The 15,865-nt window shown below is 42.7% G+C and overlaps 1 protein-coding gene across 1 annotated transcript in view; it reads left to right on the top strand.

The window, feature by feature from the left end:
* Positions 1–15,865, top strand: part of LOC129783059 (netrin receptor DCC-like) — a 164,269-nt gene that overhangs the window by 102,810 nt on the left and 45,594 nt on the right. The window contains exon 5 of the mRNA XM_055792719.1: positions 15,007–15,161. Within this exon, the coding sequence (XP_055648694.1) occupies positions 15,007–15,161 (155 nt within the window). The remainder of the gene's footprint in view (positions 1–15,006; positions 15,162–15,865) is intronic.

The following is a 15,865-nucleotide window of genomic DNA, read 5'->3' as shown; positions in this document are numbered from 1 at the left end:
CAAAGCTCATTTAATAAATTGATAAATTGTGTTCCTTACATCCCCTGAAGTGCAGTGAATTTTGATTGATACACGTAATTCCTTAGAACTCAAGCTGGTTTTTACTAATATTTCTATCAGCTTTTTCAGCTTTTCTCCTTTTTTTTTTTTTCCCCCTTATTGTCCTTATTTGCAGTTTTAAAACTGTAATTTTCCCGAGACTTTCCAGGGGCAAATCTTTAAAACTCTTTGTTGCAGAATAAGCCTTTTTATTTGTGTGCTAGTCTGGTTTTCACTTCAACAGCAAAATGTGTGAAGTGGTGATGGGAAGAGTGACAGCTGTCAGAGTGATTAGTATCGCATCAGCCGAGTACTTAAAGCAGATGAAATTTTGTCTTGTGCATAACTTAAGGTATGAGCAATCACAGGGTGGGTGGGAGAAGCAACCCAGGACCTCCCTCTGGTCCTGTCTTAACAATCACCGCCTTCTCTGAAGATCATCAATGGTTTCTTCAAAAAGGATGCTCTGGGGATGCAGTGCGTGGCTTAGCAGAGAGCCTTGTGTGTCCATCCTAAATTCTCTACGAAGCCTCAAGGAAACAGTCGTGTCTTGTGTGCCAATGTGAATTTTATCCACAGCCCGTGAAGCAGAGGGCTGTTTGAACAGAGGAGATGAAATATCTATTATTAAACAGGGGTCAAGAGCATTACTTCAAGTAGTAAACAGTAATCCTAGTAATACAATCAGAGCCCACAAGTTTGGGATCATACTGGGACGACCTTAGGGTTATAGATTATAGCTTTTATTTCTTCTGTAAACTGCTGAGAATGCAAGAGCTGTAAAAATGGTATTGCAATGTGCACCAACACTTGTAAATGCTGTATCTAAAGTAATGAGATGTATATCTGGGCCAGTTTAATTCCTCCTACCAATGGTCATTCAGGGTTTTAAAGTTAACGCTGCCCTTGTGGAAAAAAGGTGCTGCAGGTGCTTTAATCATCACCAGTAACGATGAAAGCTTTGGTTCTAATTTTTAATTAAAAAGAGGCAGCACTCCCAGCAGTCCTGTGTCCCCACTGGCATGACACAGCGCGTTGATTTAATAATTCAGGGAAGAGTGGCTGACAGAGACTGGGATCAGCAATGTGACCCAGATTCAGCCAAACACTTGCTCCAGTTCCATCAGATGAGTGAGTTCAGCGACACGAACAGAAACAAAGCGCCACGAGTGGGTTCACACCTGCCTGGCAGAGGTGAAGAGGCTGCCCGTGGGTGCGTCGGATGCGCAGGATGCATCAGATGCGTTGGATGCATGGAATTCATCAGATGCACATGCTCCCGTGCCTTTGCGATCCGTTATCCTTTGCTGTGGTGCCAAGGATGACCTCGGTGAAGATCCACTGCCCGCTGGTGAACCAGCACCTGCTCTGGGCACAGCTCAAGGATGCAGGATGCCCAGTTCTGCCCGAGTTAAGGTGAACGCCTCTCCTGGCCCCTCACCTGTAGGAGTAGGCTCAGCTGCCAGCTGGTTTTTACATGCGGAGACAAAACTTAGTTATCTGCTAAATCCAGGGACTTCCCGTAGCTCCTTGGTGCACTGAGAGCTTTTAGAGTCACAAGAAAAGGCCGAGTTGCAAATGCGCTAAGCTGTAATTAACTCATAATATTTCTTGACGCAATCATATGCTGAAAATCATGGGGATTATAGTAGGAGCAAATAAGGGGTCAAAATAGCCAAGGGCAGTGAGATAAAATTTGAAACCAGTTTAGAGATGCTCAGCTGTGATTGTGGCAGAGACGTGGGAGCGGTGTGATGCAAGGCATCGCGTGTATCGGTATCTGTCCTATGGTGTATTGAGGTAGGTCACACAGGGAAGCACTGGTAGCTCAGATCGCTGTCAGGGAAATATCGGGCAGTAGTGATAATGAAATGAGCAGCTGTATTTTTGAAGAGTCACTTTTTGTTTCACGTACTATCTGGAATATAAATAAGGTTTTGAGCTGGGAGAAGTACATCTTTTTGTGTACGCGTATGCATGTGTACGTTTTAAGACTGGTTTCTTCAGTATAAATTCATACACGCAGATCGATCTGACCTGAGTTGGGCGAGAAGTAACCTATTGACCTCCCCATAAAACCAAAGGGGTTGTATTTTAATTTTACTGTACTTTAATGATGCAGTAGTCTTGTATTCACCTGGGCTTTCTTTGGTTTGTTTGGAATACCTCATGCACCCATGTGTTTGGACATAATCTCGTGGATAACTGGAGGATATCGCTATTTCTCCTACTTCTTCTGGGGTGCTTAGGAGGGCTTCCGGTGAAGTCCTGGATCCTGCACCCATCCAAGGCCAGGGCAGAGCTCATCCCTTCCCTGACTTAAAAATATATTAGCTCCGAAAGCTGTGTGGACAGCAAACCCCATAAATAACGAATACATGCCTGATGCTTAAAGTGCCACAGAAACACAGAGGCTGGTAGTATTTTAGTAAAGCTGCTATCTGAGGCAAAGGTGGGTGATGGATCCAGAGTTGGGCATCGAGGGAACTTGAGTAGGAATTAGATCAGGAAAGTCTAAAAGTGCCACCTAAAATAAATGTCTTCAAATGCCTACATTCAAATTAGCTTGTCCAAATACATTGTATTCAAGAACTTTAAAAGAATTATTCATGTGCCTTTTTTTAGTAATTCTGGGAATAGCGGGAAATCGTGGAAGATGCCAAGGGTATGACTTGCTGGTGGTGGGCTCCACAGCAGAGAAAATATTTTTTCTAATATTTTGACCTGTGAACCGAAAGAAAAGAAAGCATTGACAAAATTCATAGATAACACAAGCACGCATACGTTATTTTGCTAGAGCAGGAATTAATGAAAACGTGTGGCTGATTGACCTAGAGTAATTAGGGGAGCTTGGTACAAGCACGTGCGATGGGTGTGGGTGTGTACACTGGATGGAAGAGGTCAGCTGTACGGATTGCAGGCTGTGCTGGAAAATACGGAGCCTGAAAGTCTTTGAGGGTCAAGGCTGCTGAGCAGCTGAACGTCACACCCAGCACTGTTGATGTGATTTTATAAATCCCTCCTAAAAAAATAAAAATAAAAAAATTGGACCCTTGAGTAAACCTAGAACCTCTGCAATTGGCACTGGGGAAAACCCTGCTGGAGAATCCCGTCCGTAGTTAAGAAGGAAAATTAAAGACGCTATAAAGGTATCCAGGGTGAACTGTGCCATTGGTTAAGGAATTGGAAAAGATACTTAAGATGAAAGAGCCCCTTTTATTTATCTAATTTGTCAGAGAAGGTTACAGGGTGGTTTGATCAGGGTCTGTCACCGTCTGTGCAAAGAACAGAAATGTAATAGTGGAGCCCTCCAGCCTACCTGGCCACAATAGGGAGAACAACCACTGCTGAAAAAGGACAAGTGTAGGCTAGAAGATAATACTTTTTATGTAAATGAGAATAATTAATCAGTAGAACAATGTACCAAGGGCTCAGCTGTATTTAGTGTCACTGGGAGAAAACATGAGCTTCCTAAAATATACGTGGTAATTCAAAAAAAGTGATTAATTCAGGGAAGTCCTGTTCGGAGTTAAACGTTAGGTTGGCCGAGATCATCGGAGCACCCCTTCCTGATGAGCCTGATCCACTTGCACTCGTTTTCCCGAGCTTTTTTGAATTACTGACAGTAATTCAATGTGCTTGATCCGTTCAAGCCATATCTGTGCAGTCTGTGGTGTACTAAGGCTGAAATGAAGAAGCGGCGCACTCAAGGCCATTACACAGGCACAGGCTGTTTAATTGATACCAGTTTTGAAAAAAGCGAATGCGTCTTATCCCAAGGAAGCAATTCCACAAAGCGGGGTGCTTTCTGAAACCTAGCTGTCTCGGGGTTTTCACAGATTCCCTGTTTCTGGCTGCCCTGTGGGCGATGCAGGGGTGTTTGGGGCAGCAGCATCCCCTCGGCTGGTGCCAGCTCAGGGCATGCTTTCCTGCCCATCCCCCTGCTTTGCTTAAGCAATCTGCGTTTTTAGGGTGTTTTTCTCCCCTCTCTGGGTAGCTGTACACAGGGCATCTGGGGAGAGAGGGCTGGAGCAAGGTGTGCCTGGCGGTGTCTGCGGGAGAGGAGACCCCTCGCTCCGCTTCATCCTGGCTGGGTGGTACAAGGGCTGTCGGCTGCTTGGGTGCTGCCTTTTGGGGGAATGAATGGAAAACAAAGACTGGGGCTTTGGGTGGCTGGAGCAGGCGACTTAGACGCTGCCCAGGGAATATCCGTCTGATTTATATTTTGGTGAACAGTGCATGCCTACCTCAGTTGCTTTTATTCTCGGTGCCCTTGGATTAGTTAAAAATCATTTGCCGTTTTCACTTGCTAATCGAATTAGAGCTTATTGATTCCTTTCTCTTTGATCAAAATGCAACTGCCTCACCCAGAGCAGAAGCGGGGGGTCATGTAATGAAGTGCCTGTAGCTGTGAGGGCTGCTCCAAGCCCTTTCATCTCCCGGTGCTTCAATTTTAGTGCCGAGAACAAAGGTCGGCCCATGCCAGAGCGGCCAGGGCACAGGGAGAGTCATGCCAGCTGCACCAAAAGCATCCTCAGTCTTTTCCATAATTCATGTTCTGCCATTGCTCACATCTTTATACTCAGCTGGCAGGTAGGGCTGTTAACCAAATCAACCAAAATAAATCTGCCTAGTTATGCTTTTAGGTTTTTAAGCTAAATGGAGCTTTTCGATGCTTTCATTAAGACCTAGCACTCGCTGGCTGTTAGCCTTACCTCTCTACGAGGAAGGTGAAATGACATTGCATGTATTTATTCAACAGCTAGTACGGACTGACAGTCACGTGCCCATGGAGTGGCATGACCCCTAGAGTGAGAGCTGGCGTTAGCCTTGATGCGGGGTCTCTTTTCATTTGATTTCTGAGCAGGAGAACCTGGCAGGTACCACCACAGCTCCCATCAGCTGTTCCCCACTCTTCCTTTGTTCTGAGCGAGGGGGATAAAATTCATCCGGTAAGTTGCAAAAGAGTTTGGGTGAGGAGCGGTTCCTCCGCACAGGCGGTGGGCACTGGGGTTAGGAGGTGGGTGAACAACGGCTGGCAGGGCGCTGGCATCACACCTGGCGGGCAGCTGCTCTCCTCTGCTTTACCTGCGGGCTGTGGTAGCTCGGATGCCAGCGATTCCTCGTGACTATTTCCAGGGGTTGAAAATTGAATTCAGAAGGTTTTCTTACCTTTTGGCACTTCTTCATTTGCAGTCTTCTACAGAGCGGGGTTTGGAAAGCCTTCCCTGCACCACTTGAGTCTTTCTTTTCCAGGGTACTCGTTCTGAGCGTCTGCCCTCAGTCTGTGTTAATGGTTTGGTTTGAATGGGGTAATTTAAAAGTTAATGTCCGAGCCTGAAAAAATGACGTGAGAATCACTCTTGAACTTGCCAGGTCCATCAAGATGGTACTGAAAGTACCATAAACATCATAACAGAGTGCAGTAACGTGTCCCATAGATTTACTGCTGTAATACATATTCCGTCTTATCTGGTTGCTCCTCAGTTTCTCATTTCCCTTTCTTTTAAGACAGTGTGATAAACTGAAGATTAAGGCCATACAAATAGCTCAAAAAAAAAATAATAAAAAAGAGTACCTTTTCAGCAGACTTCCTCAATATTTCCCTCTTGCAGAGTGACAGACTGTTGCCAGTCTTTAGTGTTGGACCTCCTCCAGGCAGAACTTCAGCCTGCCAGGCAAACTGCACATGGGGTGATTCAAGTGGATTAACACTTGTATTTTTAATTTCATTTAATGTATTTTTAGTTTAATTTAATGGATGGGATGGGTTGTTCCAGGGATCAGCTTGCATGCTTTGGGAAAGGGTATTTCCATGTGAATCAATTGCTGATTTTTCTTTATGAAATATTAGCTTGGGAATGAATAGAATGCAATTAAAGAAAGAAAAATACAGAGGGGCTGCCATAATATTTTTTTTCTTTTTTTTAAAAAAAATATTTCTGTGTTTTTAATACTTCCAAGCGTGTTGCAGGTTCTCAAGGTAAGAGTGCTTTCCTTGTTCTTTTGAGGCATGACGATGAGCCTCAGCAAGCATGGATCCGTGCTCTGCCCGTGCACGGACCTGGCTGAGTCATGGAGTGAATCCCATGATTTACCATCTCTACACCTTCAAATCTCAATGGCTTTCTTTGGAAATTTTGCTCCTGAATTAAAAAGGTGGCATCAGCCAGGATACGTTTGGAAAGGCACCTTCTCTGGCCCCACTCTTTACCACAGGGAAAGCCACGAAGTGGCAGAAGTGGAAAAGGAATAGAATTGCAAATAAGAGCAACAACAACATCAAAAAAAGCGCCTTTATTAGAGATCAGACCTGCAACAAAGAGGGTAATCAACTCATACAGTGCTCCCCTCACTTCTGCTGTGGTTTTAGCTGTTTTCAGCCTCTCCAATTTTCTTTTTGATGAGGTTACAGTGGTTGCTTTTAACCTTAATGAGGAGTGCTGAGGAGGAGGAGAGCTGTATGGAGTGGATGGGGCTGGCTCATTAACCGACCTGCTTGCAAACGAGAGCCGGCATCAGGACCGGGCTTCTGCTCCAGCAGGAGCAGCTGCCAGCTGCTGGGACCATACTGGGTGCAGCACAGCGAAAACATGCGGATCCTGAAAGGGATTTTTCAGGAAGCCAGTCTGAAAGTAAACCTGGGAAATCCATACTGCGAAGCGGCAGCTTGCTCTTGCAGCTGGAGAGGGAAGGGAGCCTTAGATATACAGAAATATCACATCTATTAATTACACTAGGGACATCTATTAATTACACTAGCTTTTAATTATCTGTCACTGATATGTTACATGACCTTGAGCAAGTCATTTAATCTCTGTGTGTGTATCTGTAAAATGCTTGTGAATTATTTAATGTCTACATATTGCTTTGAGATCCCCAAATGCAATGCATTATCGTGGCAATTATCAAGTCTGATAGCATGGGGCATGCTGGTGTCAGCCCAAATCTCAGCAAAGAGCTCTGGAAAAGATCCTTTGCTGGTCCTTAACGTACTGTGGGGAACAGGAGAGAGATGGTGCAGCATCCAGGGTCACCAGTTATTTTTCTCTCTACCCACAAACACTGCCTCTTGCGGGGATGCCTAGGGGGAAAGGCTGTAGAATATTCTTGCGTTTTGGGAGGTTTCTTGATGAGATAAAGGTTGGTGCCTCTAAGCGCTTATCTTGCGTTAACTCAAAACCCACCAGGTGTGCCTTGTGAGACCCCGGAAAGTGTGACTTTACATTTTGTTCCAATTTTGTGGTCCTATTAATACCCATTTAGGCTATCCTTAGGCACACAGGGAGGATATTATTAAAAAAAAATAAATAAATAAAAAGGAGGAGGGAGGATACAGCTCTGTCTGCAACTTTCTTACAACCTAATTTTCTCTTTCATGTTATTTACTCAAAATTTAGCTAATTGTCAGTATCATATTACCCTTCGGAAAGCCTGTTCTGTGATGCATGCTTGCTGCTACACAGGGGTTGACAGGAATAACGTTAATGCATCCAAAGATAAAATTTGACCCGATACGCAATTATGAAACGCTCATTTTGTTCCCAGGGCAGATGGGATGTGGTCAATAACTGTTGTCTGTCCTATAAGTCATAAAGGCAGCAATCAAATAAAATCTTTAGGTAGTTAGAAATCGATAGATACAGGTGACCTTAGTTTTCCCTTCCCAGGCTGTCCGTTATCCACACATTACACATACGGCATCCTGCTTCTGTGGTCCCCAGCCAGGAAAACCCAGCCAGGAGCCGGAGCAACATTTTTACCTGTTACAAGGGGCTGGGATGCTCTTATTTCATGTTGCTTTTAACTTGGTGGTTGTACGTGACGCGGTGTTTTCGTGGGAGAGAATCCCTCCATGCCCAACTTCTCTCCCGGTGGTGGGGGCGTCCCTGTATTTCACAAGTCCTTCTGAACGCTGTTGAAATAACATTTTAGTAGGATGATCCATTTGATTTGTTTATAAACTCGAAATTCACAGACGTTTACATTAATCCTGTAATATTCTACGCTGCGGTAGGATGTGTGGGGTCTCTGGGGTTGGGTGGCTTTTATTCGGTAGGGCTCCTAGGAATTACACAGAGCATACTCCGCAGAAACCTGGGGATGAGCACGTGCACCTTCCCCGCGCAGACCTTGAAGCTTTGCCCTCTCTGGATCTGCTCCCAATACTTTTTATTTTTTTTTTAACTGTGTAGGCTTTTGCTGTGAGGATGGACAGCGCGGAGGTCGCAGCAGCCAGATGGAGCTGGGAGCGTATTCACAGGGTCATTACCAACCTTGCTGAACTTACTAGGGGTTGGCTACCAGGAGGGCAATAAAGTGGGAGCTGTTATTTGCCACCTGACCATGCAAGCTTCCCCAAAAAAACCTCAAGAGGGTGGTGGTTGTTTTTTTTATTTTATTTAATTTTTATGATGAGACACAGTGATGCCCTTGGCAAGTTTTTAAAATTAATTTTTAGACAGAAAGGAAATGACACATAGCGTATAGGAGCAAGTCGTGTTTTGTGATTTGAATTTCTTACTTGATTCCCGGCGTGTGAACGAAATCTTGGTGGATGTGAATTACTGACAAAGTCCCTTTTTCTTAACATCTTAACGAACCCTACTGCTCTGACCTCATCTGAGCTCTTTGGGGTTCCGTGCGGAGCTGCCATTTAACCAATGCAGAGGCAACAATGGGTTTTCCTTGCAAAACCAGCGTCTCCTTCTCCCGTGCACTGGGGTGAGGGGCTGGCTCCTATAAATCCATGAGCGAAAATACCTTTTTATGTAGTTAAGATCATGATTTGTAGCTCTTTAGGCACAGCACAGGTCCTCCCAGCACTTCAGAAGGATTTCCACCTTTGGAAAGAGGGGTGGGAGCAATGTTAAGATTTGCTTTTCACTGTGTTTTTGGGGTGGAACGAGGAAGAATCTTCATCGTAATTTATAAAACTGAAATTGTCTTTTTCTCTAAGCGTGTCATCAGGGCGCTCGTTAACAGAAGTGTGTTTAGTAATGCAGTCCTTGAAAATAAAATGTCTTAATTTGATTATTTTTCATTTATATAGTGCCGGAGTTGAAAGATTAGCAGTTTTTCAGTTGGCTAAAGCTAACCTTAGACACTGGGAGATCGGTGCTGGTGGGTGTTGGTTCTTAGCCCGTTTTCCCCGGTCACTACTCAGGTCCCACTATTTTACTCTAAGGATGCATTTGAACCCACGGGCAACTCTGGAAGTTTAAAGGCTGCTCCAAGTTATACTGAGGGACTAGGGTCCCTGTTGGGTACCCGCAGGATGGGAGATTCAGACGATGAAAATATGTTTCTACTATGTTCAGCGCAAAGTGGGGTGGTGGGTGTCTGGGGTGGGAACGCTTTGGGTGCAACAGCCCCGCTCCAGCTGTGGGAGCTGTCTCCCATGCCTTCTCTCCCGTTCCCATGGGATCATGCTGATGGATCATTTGCAGTTGTGGTGGCTCAGCTCTTTTTCTCTTGGGAACCATGAACTTCTGCTGTTCAGCAGTAATGGTGTGAGCTGACCTTCATGTGGAGAGCTAAAGCAGCATGAAAATAAATCATTAAATAAGACAAGTAATAACTTTATTTAGGTGAAGAATGAAGTTTTACATAGAATAACAGCTTCATTTTTCATTTATTTCTTCAAGGCTGGTCTGAGGGGAGATACATTGAGATCATATTGTCTTTCTGCTTGTCAGGGGTACAGTTTAGAGTAAGATGAGGGTACAGAGCTATGGTAAGAGGTAGAGAGAGAGTAATTTTAAGCTACTGTGTGTTGAACTCCACACATTAGTGGAGTTTTAGGGTTTTATGTCTCGGACTCTTTCCAAAGGGTCATATATTGTAATACTATTCATAGTTTGTTATTTCTTTCTTTAACTTCTCGAAAAATAAGGGTTCTGGAATTTCTATGTATAATAGGCAAGAGTAGTAAATACATAAATACATACATATAAAAAAATATTCATATAGAAATCCAATTCTCATGTCATTTTTAGATCTGGCAGGACTCCATTGGCATTGGCTTTGAGTTGGATTGTGCTGACTCCCTTTAAGGCAGACACAACCCGGCACATTCACTTGATGTAACTTTATTTTCAATTCACGGTTTGCGCAAGCTAACAGTGAAAAGTACAAGGGATTTTTTTCATTATTATTTTTTTTAATTTTTTTTTTAAGGTTTTGAATCTATGAGATGACAAAGCCACCCTTTAAGTACATGCAATTGGAAATCTTCCCATGCAGAAGGCTGACAGGGTTGGGCATTTGCTGACAGTAGTTATCTTTCTTGGGTCAGTAGAAACACATTCTTTATTCAAACATGCAAAAAAGACACTTTGCATTAGGAAACGCTGACATTTCTCCAAGTGAAAATTGTTTCCTCTTGTTGCAAGATCAGCTGTCATCTCACAAAAGGTATTTCTAGAACTAGGGAGGTCATCCCAACACGCGGCTCTCTAAACTAGCTGTTTCTGCTGGCAAGTGTTCCATTAGTCCCTGAGCCTCTGCTACAGGCTCATTACAACCCATCTTTGACATTTTTGGTAATGAATGCAGCCAGCTGTGGTTCTTAAAGGGAAAAACCCCTTTGTTTGAAGCCAGTGTTGAAGAGCTGAGACCCAGACCCACACCGGCAGCCGTGGCATCATTCCTACGCCGGCTTCCCAGAAGTTTTGTAGGTGCCCATGTGGGATGATGGGCTTCGGTGCCGGCTGGCAGCCGGGACAGCCTTCAGAGCACATTCTTCATCCCAGCTGCCTTTGGGCAAGTGAAGGTCAGGGCTGGAGCATCATCTTTACAGGGCTATACACACTCAATTTAATTTTCCATTATTTTTTTTTCCTTGCACTGCGGAATGCGAAGGGCTTTCTCTCCTCGGAGGCATTGGGGGTGCGCTGGCACGGGGATGCGGTTTGATTCAGAGCCTGTGATGCCACGTCCCAACAAAATGTCTCCTATCCTCTATTTCATTTAAGTCTCATCATTCAGATAAATAAAAATCCTCCCAAGTCAATAGAGTGGCACGCTGGGGTCTTTCCTAATCCTTTATCCGGAGATGTTCAGTGAGGACTGTGATACTACTTGCTGATATGAATTCTGTTAAACCCAAAATCTCATGGACATCTTCGTTTATAGATCTCCATTAGCCTTTTAGGGTTTTTCCTCCTTTTTTTTTGGCTCAGTATCTAATGTAAAATATCCTCAGTCTGTGACTGGGACATTTTGATAGAGCTAGGCTAACATGAAATAATGAAAATGAACATTTTGAAAGCCTCTTCATCCTGATATGGAATGCATGTAACCTTCTGAGGTGTTATTTTAAATTATTTTTGCTTGAAGATAGAATTTTAAGACTTTCACCCAGGGCTGGGGCAAAGTACAATATAAGCATCCTACAGTGCAAGGCTGTTCTAGAAAAATCTCGCTGCAGTCCCACTTTGCAACAGTTCACAGATGTTTTCTGAAGAAAAGAAAAATAATTTAAGAAAATCAAAAGAAAAATTCTGTGAAATGTAAGTTTTTTTGGGGGGAAGAGTCTGCAGGTTGTTTAAACCATTTTATATTGCCACAATATAATTAGAAGGAGCGTGAAAACAGCATGTATTTTTATTTCCTTTGCAACCCACCTCGCCAGTCTTCTTCATATATGCACGCCTTTAAAATATTCAGTATTGAGAAAAAACAGAGACACAGCAAATATGGCAGTGCCTGATATTTATTCATATATAAAATATTTATAGAATGTATATTTATAGTGCTTGACATTTTACACACACATATATATATGCATACATATTTCCCATCTAAATGTGTTACATCTGCCTGCTTTAGGGTGTTACATTATCCGTATTGGTGGCCTCTTACCTGTATTTAATACTGCATAATTTGCAACAAAGTAATGATGCAATTTACTGGCTTTAATGGCGACCTTAAGAAAAACACAGGGTGCACCCCCACACACTGTGGGAATGATGCTGGTGAGGGCATTACAGTTGTTAAATACAACTATTTTGTATGAAACTTGGCACCCAGATATGCATATACTGAACATAAACCATAAAGAAAAAAAGGATGCATCAAGCTTTCTAGCAGTCTGTAAAAATGCCAGCAATTAAAAAAAAAAAAATGCGGGGGAGGGGGAGATATGGGGGGAGAGGATCAACAGTTCTGGTGGAGGGAATGAGAAGCTGCAGGCAAGCAGGGTCAGGGTCCCGGAGCTGGTGCGTCGTAAAGAATAACTGGCAGGAATCTGAGAGTTACAAGTCTATAAATTAATTGTAGGCTTCTGATGACATCGCAATAAACCACACTAATGAAGATTGAGTAGTTTATAATTTTGTCAGAGCTCTAAAAGATTGTATGGTTTCTAAACTATGTAGATACTGGTGTGTTTATGTGAGTTTGTTGAATAAATTATGCTAGGGCTCTAGTGTAAAAAAGAAAAAAAGTGTTAGAAATTAACATATGAATGTGATTCCATCTTAAAGGTTTTTTTCTTCATGTTTTCCTTACCAAAAGAGCTTATTTCGTTTTCTTGGAGGCATATTATCACTGCTGATTCTTTGTAGCTCTGCCACTAAATTACCTCTTTTTGTGTATCTCTAGCATAAGCGACGCTATTTTTTTAACAACCTCTTGATCAGCATCTTAGTTACCCGTGTTCCCTTATGAGTGATATTTTATTTGAAAAATCATCTACAAAATTTCCTATGTTGTGGCTGCGTGGTCTGGAGACGCCAGTTGAATGCCTGTCTGGCTGCAGAGCGAGCGCATCCCAGCCTGGAGCGTTCCTGATCCGATCGCGCACATCCTTCCGAGCCTTTTTGATAGGCAATTAGGCAGCTAAGTTAATCAGGACACCTCATCAGTTTTAATTTGCATGCGTTGGGTTTGAGCTGAACTGGATCAGGAGCTTCTAGGTATCCAAAATTATTAAATATACAGTGAAGGAGAGACGGATCTGGAGGAGGAATAGAGAAGACGGGGGGAACAGTGCAGGAGGGTCCCGGGTCAGGTGCTTTTTTAAGTGTGACATAAGATGCTGACATAAAAAACTTCGCCGTCTGGCTTTGATCTGCTTGAGTTTTGTGTTATAAACAGTTTCTAAACAAAATCTCATTTTCTCAAAAGTATTTCTGCCTCGTTTGTTTGGAGAGCACTCGGGATTAATTGGGAGCATGTGACTGAAGAGTGGATGATGTCTGGGGCTCTGCTTATTTTTAAAGCTTGGAAACTCTATCGTCAATAAAGAAAAAAAAAAAGTTCTGTAGTTAAGGTGGTGAAATGCAAACACTGAAGAATGCAATTTTATCTGTATGCCTGCCATAGGATTCCTAATGGACATGGGTTTGGTCGCTTACACCACGCGTTTCTAACTTGCAACTGTTTTTCTCGTTTTCTGCGTCCCTAATGAGAGTTTTTGGTCTGATGTGCGAAAAAAACCCCACATTGGTGTATTGAGTACTGCATAACAAAGGCTGCTCTAAATCATACCTAGCCGGACGAGAAAAATGAGGGGGTGCTTTTGCCTGTTGGCTGGCAGCTTGGCTACTAGCACCTCTTAGTGTCCAGCTCCTACAAGATTAAAAACATTTGTGGCTCACTTGGGTATTGTAGAAAGAGCAACCAGAGGGGACCAAAAAAAACCCAAACCCAAACCAAAAAAACCAAACAGCAAAACCCCAACAAACACTGGGAAATTAATAATTTTGTTTGCAGGGAAAAGTTTGAGAACTAGAAAGCATGAAGCACTAAATAAGAAGCTTGAAATTAAATCCTTAATTGATCTTTTTGGCGAGCGGGGTCCTGCTGGAGCTGCGAAGAAACAGAATTTGATGGTGTGATGGAAGAGCGTGCTGTAATCCTTGCAAACCTGGGCTCCGAGTTAGGGAGGCGAGGGCAGTCCCGCTTCTAACATTCCTTAGCTTCTGTACAGTTTATTTTGTAATCTTCACCTTCTTTTAATTTAGAGGGTGATGTTTGGGCTCGGGTTTTTTTAAGATTATAATCAGATGTCAGGAATGATGGCTCAAGAAATACAATTGGATTTTCTGTCTGAAATGATAAGTCATGCATGGGATTTAGAAATGGATCTATTCTGGCTTCCTGGCCACTATGGATATTCCAAACCGAGACTGCCCTTCCCCCATGGATGCTAGCGGAATGTGTGTGGGCTGCAGCGTCTTCACATGTGTTTTCCAGTACAGTGAGGGGGGGCTCATTAGAAATGTGATGTTATTAGCAGTTTTCCTCAAATTGCTAATTTCCATCATCCTAGTATTACGGTAATGATGAAATTAAATTAAATTAGCATATCATAATACATACTGAAAAACGGTGAATACATTATAGTAATACAAGGCAACAGCTAATTGCTGGCTTAATAAGAATTCATTTTCAGCAAAGATAATTCAACCTTTTTCATCTTCCAATCACTAAGGAGAGTTTTCCTGGTTATTGATTATCTCCTAATCTTCTATAAGCCCAGGCAGAAGTCCTTTTGGTTCTATGGAAATGTCTCTAAATACTTGTAAATTCTTGGACTTGTCTTGTCCCTGTATGGATTTGTAGGACCTTGTTATATATGCACTTGGCATCTGATCCGCTGAAATGAATGAGATTTTATTACCCCTCTATTCACTTAGTGAGAATTATATATATATATATATATGTATGTATTTTGTTTTACATAAATCTTCCCTGTCTTCTAAATTGAGGTTTGCATTCTTTCACTGGCAAAAAAGAAGTTAACACCAACTGTTTAAGGGTATTTTCTAGAAAATAAATGCTTTCCCTAGTATTTAATTTTTAATAGGCTCAGGGTTAAAAAGAATAATTTGAATTACAGATGTGTTTTCTATTTACATCTAATATTCTTCAGGCTTATTGAAATTATTTACTTGCTAAACCTTGATTTATATCCACTCATTGCACTTTTCTTTCCCCCCTGCCTGATCTTTTTTGCAGTTCCTCCATGGTTTTTAATTCGCCCTGCAAATCTTTATGCCTACGAGAGCATGGATATTGAGTTTGAATGTGCCGTGGCTGGGAAGCCTGTGCCTACGGTGGAGTGGATCAAGAATGGAGAAGTGCTCATTCCCAGCGACTATTTTCAGATAGTGGTAATTATCTGGCTTTTCCTTATTTAGACCTTTTTATGTTTTTACTAAGCTCTGAAATGCATTCTGATACTTGATGCAGTCGCTGCCTTCGTAAACTTGTCAGTCTTCCCAAAGAAAACAAAATTTCTGCTGCTTCCTAACACATCCCAATGTGATAGATTTTCCTTGTGTTAGGTCAAGTACGTTGATACTGTCTCCTGATTTTAGTGATGGTGGAACGAGGTCTTTTGGGGGAGAAAGAAGCATCAGGTTATACTCTGAGTATCTACTAATAACATGGTTTGCCATGTATAGTGACTTCTTTACCATTGACCTTGGTGCACAAAAATAATAGGTGGCTTCTCCAAGGAAATAGTGCTCAGACAGAGGGGTTTAAAAATGCTATGAGTTATTTGAGTATTTATTTTTTTTTAAGACAGTTGTCGTGCATCCTGCCCATCCCCATCGGGGACTCCAATCTCATAGTTTAAATGCCACAATTATATAGGAATTATTAGGGACTATTATATAGGCTAAGGATTTACGCTGTGTTTTCTGAAAGGGTTGGTCTCACTGGCCTCTCCTGAATGCCGTCTCACTTGTAAGCGAGTTGAGACTTTGGGGACCACCCCGAAACCATCAGCCACTGTGGACATTTCCATAGGCCATGGGATGTGGCTTGTTCAGAGACGTGGCTGGGTTCAGCGCTTTCTCATTTTTCTTCT

The sequence above is a fragment of the Falco peregrinus genome, chromosome W (genome assembly GCF_023634155.1).
Source record: "Falco peregrinus isolate bFalPer1 chromosome W, bFalPer1.pri, whole genome shotgun sequence".
Taxonomy (NCBI): domain Eukaryota; kingdom Metazoa; phylum Chordata; class Aves; order Falconiformes; family Falconidae; genus Falco; species Falco peregrinus.
Note: the sequence above shows the minus strand (reverse complement) of the source record. Positions and strands in the feature narration are given on the sequence as shown.